The following is a 10000-nucleotide window of genomic DNA, read 5'->3' on the forward strand; positions in this document are numbered from 1 at the left end:
GTCCCGAACCGGAGGAGAGCGGCCCGGGTCCAGAGCTCTGACAGGTAGTGTGTCCCGAACCGGAGGAGAGCGGCCCGGGTCCAGAGCTCTGACAGGTAGTGTGTCCCGAACCGGAGGAGAGCGGCCCGGGTCCAGAGCTCTGACAGGTAGTGTGTCCCGAACCGGAGGAGAGCGGCCCGGGTCCAGAGCTCTGACAGGTAGTGTGTCCTGAACCGGAGGAGAGCGGCCCGGGTCCAGAGCTCTGACAGGTAGTGTGTCCCGAACCGGAGGAGAGCGGCCCGGGTCCAGAGCTCTGACAGGTAGTGTGTCCCGAACCGGAGGAGAGCGGCCCGGGTCCAGAGCTCTGACAGGTAGTGTGTCCCGAACCGGTGGAGAGCGGCCCGGGTCCAGAGCTCTGACAGGTAGTGTGTCCCGAACCGGTGGAGAGCGGCCCGGGTCCAGAGCTCTGACAGGTAGTGTGTCCCGAACCGGAGGAGAGCGGCCCGGGTCCAGAGCTCTGACAGGTAGTGTGTCCCGAACCGGAGGAGAGCGGCCCGGGTCCAGAGCTCTGACAGGTAGTGTGTCCCGAACCGGTGGAGAGCGGCCCGGGTCCAGAGCTCTGACAGGTAGTGTGTCCCGAACCGGAGGAGAGCGGCCCGGGTCCAGAGCTCTGACAGGTAGTGTGTCCTGAACCGGAGGAGAGCGGCCCGGGTCCAGAGCTCTGACAGGTAGTGTGTCCCGAACCGGAGGAGAGCGGCCCGGGTCCAGAGCTCTGACAGGTAGTGTGTCCTGAACCGGCGGAGAGCGGCCCGGGTCCAGAGCTCTGACAGGTAGTGTGTCCCGAACCGGAGGAGAGCGGCCCGGGTCCAGAGCTCTGACAGGTAGTGTGTCCTGAACCGGCGGAGAGCGGCCCGGGTCCAGAGCTCTGACAGGTAGTGTGTCCCGAACCGGCGGAGAGCGGCCCGGGTCCAGAGCTCTGACAGGTAGTGTGTCCTGAACCGGTGGAGAGCGGCCCGGGTCCGGAGCTCTGACAGGTAGTGTGTCCCGAACCGGAGGAGAGCGGCCCGGGTCCAGAGCTCTGACAGGTAGTGTGTCCCGAACCGGCGGAGAGCGGCCCGGGTCCAGAGCTCTGACAGGTAGTGTGTCCCGAACCGGAGGAGAGCGGCCCGGGTCCAGAGCTCTGACAGGTAGTGTGTCCCGAACCGGAGGAGAGCGGCCCGGGTCCAGAGCTCTGACAGGTAGTGTGTCCCGAACCGGAGGAGAGCGGCCCGGGTCCAGAGCTCTGACAGGTAGTGTGTCCAGAACCGGTGGAGAGCGGCCCGGGTCCAGAGCTCTGACAGGTAGTGTGTCCCGAACCGGTGGAGAGCGGCCCGGGTCGACGTCCAGAGCTCTGACAGGTAGTGTGTCCCGAACCGGTGGAGAGCGGCCCGGGTCCAGAGCTCTGACAGGTAGTGTGTCCAGAACCGGCGGAGAGCGGCCCGGGTCCAGAGCTCTGACAGGTAGTGTGTCCCGAACCGGCGGAGAGCGGCCCGGGTCCAGAGCTCTGACAGGTAGTGCGTCCCGAACCGGCGGAGAGCGGCCCGGGTCCAGAGCTCTGACAGGTAGTGTGTCCAGAACCGGCGGAGAGCGGCCCGGGTCCAGAGCTCTGACAGGTAGTGTGTCCCGAACCGGCGGAGAGCGGCCCGGGTCGACGTCCAGAGCTCTGACAGGTAGTGTGTCCCGAACCGGCGGAGAGCGGCCCGGGTCCAGAGCTCTGACAGGTAGTGTGTCCCGAACCGGAGGAGAGCGGCCCGGGTCCAGAGCTCTGACAGGTAGTGTGTCCAGAACCGGTGGAGAGCGGCCCGGGTCCAGAGCTCTGACAGGTAGTGTGTCCAGAACCGGCGGAGAGCGGCCCGGGTCCAGAGCTCTGACAGGTAGTGTGTCCCGAACCGGCGGAGAGCGGCCCGGGTCCAGAGCTCTGACAGGTAGTGCGTCCCGAACCGGCGGAGAGCGGCCCGGGTCCAGAGCTCTGACAGGTAGTGTGTCCAGAACCGGCGGAGAGCGGCCCGGGTCCAGAGCTCTGACAGGTAGTGTGTCCCGAACCGGCGGAGAGCGGCCCGGGTCCAGAGCTCTGACAGGTAGTGTGTCCCGAACCGGAGGAGAGCGGCCCGGGTCCAGAGCTCTGACAGGTAGTGTGTCCCGAACCGGAGGAGAGCGGCCCGGGTCCAGAGCTCTGACAGGTAGTGTGTCCCGAACCGGAGGAGAGCGGCCCGGGTCCAGAGCTCTGACAGGTAGTGTGTCCTGAACCGGTGGAGAGCGGCCCGGGTCCAGAGCTCTGACAGGTAGTGTGTCCCGAACCGGCGGAGAGCGGCCCGGGTCCAGAGCTCTGACAGGTAGTGTGTCCCGAACCGGCGGAGAGCGGCCCGGGTCCAGAGCTCTGACAGGTAGTGTGTCCCGAACCGGCGGAGAGCGGCCCGGGTCGACGTCCAGAGCTCTGACAGGTAGTGTGTCCCGAACCGGCGGAGAGCGGCCCGGGTCCAGAGCTCTGACAGGTAGTGTGTCCCGAACCGGAGGAGAGCGGCCCGGGTCCAGAGCTCTGACAGGTAGTGTGTCCAGAACCGGTGGAGAGCGGCCCGGGTCCAGAGCTCTGACAGGTAGTGTGTCCCGAACCGGAGGAGAGCGGCCCGGGTCCAGAGCTCTGACAGGTAGTGTGTCCCGAACCGGCGGAGAGCGGCCCGGGTCCAGAGCTCTGACAGGTAGTGTGTCCCGAACCGGCGGAGAGCGGCCCGGGTCCAGAGCTCTGACAGGTAGTGTGTCCCGAACCGGCGGAGAGCGGCCCGGGTCCAGAGCTCTGACAGGTAGTGTGTCCAGAACCGGCGGAGAGCGGCCCGGGTCCAGAGCTCTGACAGGTAGTGTGTCCCGAACCGGCGGAGAGCGGCCCGGGTCCAGAGCTCTGACAGGTAGTGTGTCCCGAACCGGAGGAGAGCGGCCCGGGTCCAGAGCTCTGACAGGTAGTGTGTCCCGAACCGGTGGAGAGCGGCCCGGGTCCAGAGCTCTGACAGGTAGTGTGTCCCGAACCGGAGGAGAGCGGCCCGGGTCCAGAGCTCTGACAGGTAGTGTGTCCCGAACCGGAGGAGAGCGGCCCGGGTCCAGAGCTCTGACAGGTAGTGTGTCCCGAACCGGAGGAGAGCGGCCCGGGTCCAGAGCTCTGACAGGTAGTGTGTCCTGAACCGGTGGAGAGCGGCCCGGGTCCAGAGCTCTGACAGGTAGTGTGTCCCGAACCGGCGGAGAGCGGCCCGGGTCCAGAGCTCTGACAGGTAGTGTGTCCCGAACCGGCGGAGAGTGGCCCGGGTCCAGAGCTCTGACAGGTAGTGTGTCCCGAACCGGCCCGGGTCCAGAGCTCTGACAGGTAGTGTGTCCCGATCCGGAGGAGAGTGGCCCGGGTCCAGAGCTCTGACAGGTAGTGTGTCCCGAACCGGCCCGGGTCCAGAGCTCTGACAGGTAGTGTGTCCCGAACCGGCCCGGGTCCAGAGCTCTGACAGGTAGTGTGTCCCGAACCGGCCCGGGTCCAGAGCTCTGACAGGTAGTGTGTCCCGAACCGGCCCGGGTCCAGAGCTCTGACAGGTAGTGTGTCCCGAACCGGCCCGGGTCCAGAGCTCTGACAGGTAGTGCACATGCTCCACTCGTCTGATCTTCAGATCTTTCTGCATTACTCTCCGAGTGCTTGATGTGGTGGAAGAGCGAGAAGCTTCGACAAAAGGACTTTATAAAAACACGACAGTGAGACTGATCTCGTGTTACACACACAAAACACTTCATACACACACAAACACACCCTGGAATCTCATTACACTGCCAGTCAACGTGTACAAAAGCTCTTATCTAACGATATAGACACTGAACGTCTATAAAACCTTCCTCCGCATGATTCTCAAAGGTCGGAACTCGATCTCCCGTGACCTCCAGATCCTCACACACACACACACACACACACACACACACACACTTACTGTATACGGAGGAGTGGGAAGCGAGATCTTGGAGACTACTTTGAGCAGGTGTCCGTTGTCACGCCGGTTGACGTGCGAGATCTGTGTGTGCACCACTACGGCGTTCTTCTCGTGAAGCAGGTGAGAGAGCGGGAAGGGTCTCGGCAGCGGGATACGGGACTCAACCTCGTAAATATCCTGATCCTGACTGTCCAGCCAGCTGTCCTTCACAAAGTGGGAATCCCAAAACGTCCGATAAGACTCCATCGCGCTGATCTTCTCGTGATCCTAAAGCAGAGACGTTTGAGGCTAATCGTCAAGCGACGTGCGAGTGTGTGACGGAAGAGTCTCCGTGTTGGTAAACACACACGACAGATTTCGCATGGCCGGTCAAATCCCCAAAAATCCCAGTGATTTTAGAAAGCTCTGACTATAGTAAAGCACAAATCCCGAAATATCCCAGTGATCTGTGTCCTAAAGGAAAGCAAAACTTTCCTGTAGCCAAGAAATCCAAACAGGAGAGTTGTAAAACCACCAGGACTCTCTCGTTCACTTTCCCTCTGTTACTCCTGCTGGAAACTCATTAACAATTCCATGCTTCCGTGGCAACGATCCGCTGGGAAAAGGCAGGGCCTCATTAACAAGTGAGAACAGAGAATAGCAGCGCTCCGGGGGGAGATCATCTCTCTCTCTCTCCCTCTCTCTATGTCTCTCTGTCGTACTCTCTCTCTGTCTCTCTCTCTCTCTCTCTCACTTCCTGATTAGTGAACATGTGTGTGAGACGTCAGTGAAGGCGGGGTCACACGGCCAGCAGGTGAGTGAACACACACACACACACACACACACACACACACACACACACACACACCCTTCCCGAGCCTGTCCGACCAGATTCCTGCTCCTCATAACTGAGAACGAGACCTTTAAACGCTTATAAATCATGAATGTGGCATTTTCGTTTCGCTCAAGTCATTATTTTCTCTTCAAAGTCTCCCTGATAAACACATTATTGATTAACTTCTCCTCCCACACCTCGACGCCTCCACATCAATCTTCATTCCTGAGCAAGCCATTACATGATGAACTCCACAGCCATCACGACCCCGAGCACGAGCATTACACACTCGTCTCCTCCAGGATGTGTGCGTCTTCGATCAGAGGTTGTGTTGATGTACAGGGGGTTCTGTTGTGGTTTATTATTGCTTCACAGAAGAATGGCTCTGATAACGTAAGATACGGGTTTATCTTTCAGATGCAAAAGGCAGTTATAAATTTGCATGTATAAAGTTTATATAAACAATTTATACTGTGAAAAAAATATATAATAAATATACGGAAAATATTATTTGGAAACTTTCCACTCACTCTAGTACTGAACTATGCATTATTTATTTGTTTATTTTAATCTATGTTTTATCTTTTTTATTTATTTATTTATTTTTATAATGACTTTATATAACTTTTATAATGTTTTTTTTTTAGCTTTTTATTGTTTATTTTATTTATTAATATACATTTTTTTAATCTAACATTTGTTATTTATTGTATTCATTTATATATATCAAATTTAAATTTTAATCTATTTTTATTATTTATTTTAAACATTTATTAAAAAATAAAAAATCTATTATTTGTTATTGATCTATATACTCATTAACTAAAGTACTGTATATTATTTATGTGTTTATTTTAATCTAATTGTATTATTTATTTTATTAATTTACTAATATTAAATTTTTATTTTAATCAACTTTTATTCACTTTAATATTATTTTTATTATTTATTTATTTATTTTAAATCTACTTAAAGCTTTACGCAGGTTTTCTCTACACATTTCCAGGGATCCCCGTTTGAATCCCACATTCTCCAAATGCTCATTTGCTCACATTTCAAGTCGAACAGGATCTGATCCGATCTTTAAATCTGTGGTATATATAAATATCAATATCATCAAATTCATCAGTGAAGATATGAATCTCTTTCAGGAAGTGATGATCAAAGCGAAGCCAACACAAACTATTGGGAAAGAGTGTTTCGCTTTACTTCACACACACAGTTTTACACATGTTAAGCTGCTGCCACGGAGACCAGAGCATTATGCAAATCAGCTGGTATCTACCGGCGACCGGAGTGGAGGCTCCGCCCACTGTGTCCTGTGAGCATTAGTTTAGTTTGAGCACTGATGCCTCATGGGAGTGTTCGTTCATCTGATGTAACCAGCAGTGTTAGTTAATGATCCAAAGACAATGTGTTTAACCAACATATATGCTCTAAACATGACCTAATCCTGCTTCAGAAACAGCCAGCACTCATATTACAACACACATTTAATATAATATTCAACAATATTAGTGATCTCCTGCACTGACACCATTATATGAGAACTGAACTGATGACATCACGGTTTTCTCCAGAGCGGCTATATATATATATAAAAATTAACTGAATTAATAACTTTTTTACAATAAAAATGAACCATCACTGAACTGACTTAAGCTGGACTATGACACTATTTTCTTGTGGAAACAAACTTTGCTGCATTATTTTCCTATTATCTCTGTAAAGCTGCTTTGAAACACTCTGTATAGTAAAAAGCGCTATAGAAATAAAGGTGACTCGACTTGACTGACAATTACTTCTATTTTTAAATGTTTTGAAAGAGTCTCTTCTGCTCAGCAATGCTGTGTTTATTTGATTTATTTGTTTATTTGATCAAAAATAGTAAAAACTGTGAAATATTATTCTAATGTAAAACGTCTGTTTTCTATGTGAATATGACAGTAAAAAGCTGAATTTTCAGCAGCATTACTCCAGTCTTCAGTGTCACATGATCCTTCAGAAATCACTCTAATGTGATGATTTGAGCGGTTCACAGGCGAAGCGTTAGTGTTGTCCTCCTGTGCTTGCCGTACCTGAGTGGTGGTGTCAGTGATGGCGATGAGCAGCTTCTCTACGGCGCTCTGCAAGCGTGTGCTGATGCTCATCAGAAACTCCTCCCTCTCCAGCTGGAGCTCCGCCCCCTGGTGCAGAAGCCCCGCCCCCGGGATCTTCAGCGACACCTCCAGCCCTTCCTCGGTCTCTGCTGAAAACATGCTGACGTCATCAGCGTCTGTGTACGGGACAGAAGAGATTCGCTGGGTCACTGATGACATCGATGCTGCTTTCTGTCATTATCTTTAGAAACAGGCAAAATATTACAGACATAAAAGGCAGAAGTTCTGCATCCTGAACTGGCCCGGATTGAATGACGGAAAGGCCGTTGTACCTTAAAGGCCCACTGAAGTGCCTTGGAGCGCGCAGCTTTGTTTGATGCGTTGAGGTAATTTCCACTGAAACAGGGAGCTAAGGCGGGACATATTGAATGGCTCCTCCCCCTTTTCAATAGCCAGTAGCGTTTAGTTCACCTCACAGACTGACAGCACCATGGTTGCTGTACAATGCTAAATCAGATACGTGTACAATAAGGTTTATTCTGGAAAAAATAGTGCACTGGGTTTAATTTGTCGTTTATTGAGATCCACTGATATTTATTGTTAGTACGGAGAATTTTCACGTGAATAAATGCATAGATCCGCAAATGTAGCTTGTGCACTTTAATGGTCTAATGCTAGAGCTTTTGCCAAGCGTGTAGAGTTTAATTTTACATTTTTCTCATCAAAAGCGAATATGTTCATCAGTGGCTGTATGTCAAGCAGGGACACTTTTGGGTGTGATTTCTTTTGTGATTTCACCGGAACAAATAGAGAGTCTCCGCAACTAAATGCTAATTTTGTCATTTTTTGGAAGCTTATTCATAACCTTAAGGCTAACATGTTTATACTGAAAGCTACATTTTGACTTCAGGGGGCCTTTAATCACGCTATAGTTTGACTAGGCGTCGCTAATAAAGCACGATATGTTCTGCAAATGATGTTTCTGTGAGACACGACAGAGCAGATTAAGACGAGCAGAAGAATGGATCACAAACAGACAGTTTTGGGAGTCGAGTTACAGGAGTAGTCGATCACATGACACGAGACGTCCCTTAACACGCCCAAACACTCTCTCCCTGTGTGCCTGGGTCACATGACCTCGCCTCAACAGTACACAAAACATCTCTATGCAAAGACAATGAGTCAACAGAAAGAGACAAACGAGACAGACAGGATCTGATGTGGCTTCACTGGTTCCTGCATCTCAATTAAACGGTCCTGTCATCTGTGATTAACCCTTCGCAGACGAGCGGCGCTGTGCCTTTAGTGTCACGGCCTTCTTTAAACCTTTGACTAAACCACACGACAACATTTCAGCTGAAAACACATAAAGAGTGCATGTGTGACTGGAAGTGACGTCACTGTTGGTTATAAAGCTGAAGAAAGATTTCAAATTAAATAAAAAGTAGGGCTGGGAATCCCACGATTCCATTCAAAGCGATTCTGAATCAAATTTCAATTCGAAATCTATGATCAAATCTAAAATCTACGCATTTACTAGGGATGCCACAATTCTCAATATAATATTGAACCGTTCGGTACGACATCCACGGTTCAATACGCGCTTGTGAATTGCGGTTTTTTCGGTTTTACGTTTAAATAATTTATGTGCGTTTTATTTCTCTCCGAATTGACTGTTTGTGTGTGCCTGTAAGTCTACAAGCTGATAAGGAAATTCCCCGCGAGTAAATATTCAATATGCTCTAAATTTAGGGGGCGCTTAACCATCATTCCACACTTTAACATGGCGAGCGGCGGTGAAGTGAGGCTACAGTACGAGGAAGCGCCGGCGTCTTTCAAATCCGTGGTGTGGGGACATTTCAGTTTTGCCGTTGAGTATAGTGCCGAGGAAGAAAAAACGGTAAACAATAAAAATAACTGTGTGCAAGCATTGTTTTACACCTGTAGCCTACTCAAACGGAAACACTTCCAACATGACTGCACATCAGCGGCGCCATCACCCAATATCACTGTCTGAAGGCACAAATATGTTTATTTGAAATGGTCAATTTAAAGGGGTCGCACACCGGACGCGCAGTGCCACGTCTTTTAAATTCGAAAACATTATTCTCTATGAGTGTACGTAGCGCTACACACACCGTCGGCGCCTTTCGGCTCAGGAACGTGTTCAAAATCCTGCCGCGCCACAGAATGCCATCTATAGTTTTACATTAAATGTACATTTATTTGTCTCAAATCGTCGTTAATGTATATACTGACTTCACCCTGTGCTGCAATATACATTTAGTTTTACAATCATTCACAGAAATCAGCTGCTTGAATGAAAATTGCTGATGTTATCGGATTTTCAGGTGACATTCAGTTAACGGACGCTCTGAGGTAAAGAGATGTCAGTGTTAATTGTATATTATACAATACACTAAGAACTAGTGGACTTTGCTTAGCTTTTAAGTAAAATAAAGGAGTATTGCAATAAATCGTTTTTATTTTTTTCTCCTTAACCTCTTACTGTTCCTATTGCCTAAGCACAGAATAACAAAAAAACACTATTATGTGTCAAGCCATCAGAACCGAACCGAACCGAAAACCGTGGTTAAAAAACCGAGGTATGTATTGAACCGTGGGCTAACTGTATTGTTGCATCCCTAGCATTTACTGAATTGAAATTTGATTCACAGTCGAGCCTGAGCTTATTTACTTTAACTTACACACACCTCTTTTTAATATAGAGTTCATATTCGGCTCTCACGCTTTCTGCATCATGAAAATGAGTGAGCATCAAGTCGACAGACACATCTATGAGTGACCATCATCTGGGTCTGTGTGTCGCATCTTCATCGACAACACTTGATCCATTAATACCAACACTTTATCTTCTATTCTATATTATCTTTATAAAAAGTGCACGTACTGTGTTAGATTAAACTGGGAAGGGTCACAGCACTTGTTATTGCTGTCCTACTGTTAGTTTCACTGCTTCTGTTGCTCTCATCTGTAAGTCGTTTGGATAAAAGCGTCTGCTAAACTAATAAATGTAAATGTAAATGTTTCCCAAAAGCGTTCTACGATCAACTTGAGCTTCGAAACGCAGCCCTGATCAGTGATCGACCGTCTGACAG

General features: G+C 50.0%; 1 protein-coding gene across 1 annotated transcript in view; it reads right to left on the reverse strand.

Moving 5' to 3' along the window:
- The window catches only part of akap9 (A kinase (PRKA) anchor protein 9), a 140383-nt gene that overhangs the window by 53234 nt on the left and 77149 nt on the right, over nucleotides 1–10000 (reverse strand). The window contains exon 18 of the mRNA XM_079879794.1: nucleotides 6861–7057. Coding sequence (XP_079735920.1) covers nucleotides 6861–7057 — 197 coding nt within the window. The remainder of the gene's footprint in view (nucleotides 1–6860; nucleotides 7058–10000) is intronic.

This window comes from Squalius cephalus (genome assembly GCF_949319135.1).
Source record: "Squalius cephalus genome assembly, chromosome: 8".
Classification (NCBI taxonomy): Eukaryota; Metazoa; Chordata; class Actinopteri; order Cypriniformes; family Leuciscidae; genus Squalius; species Squalius cephalus.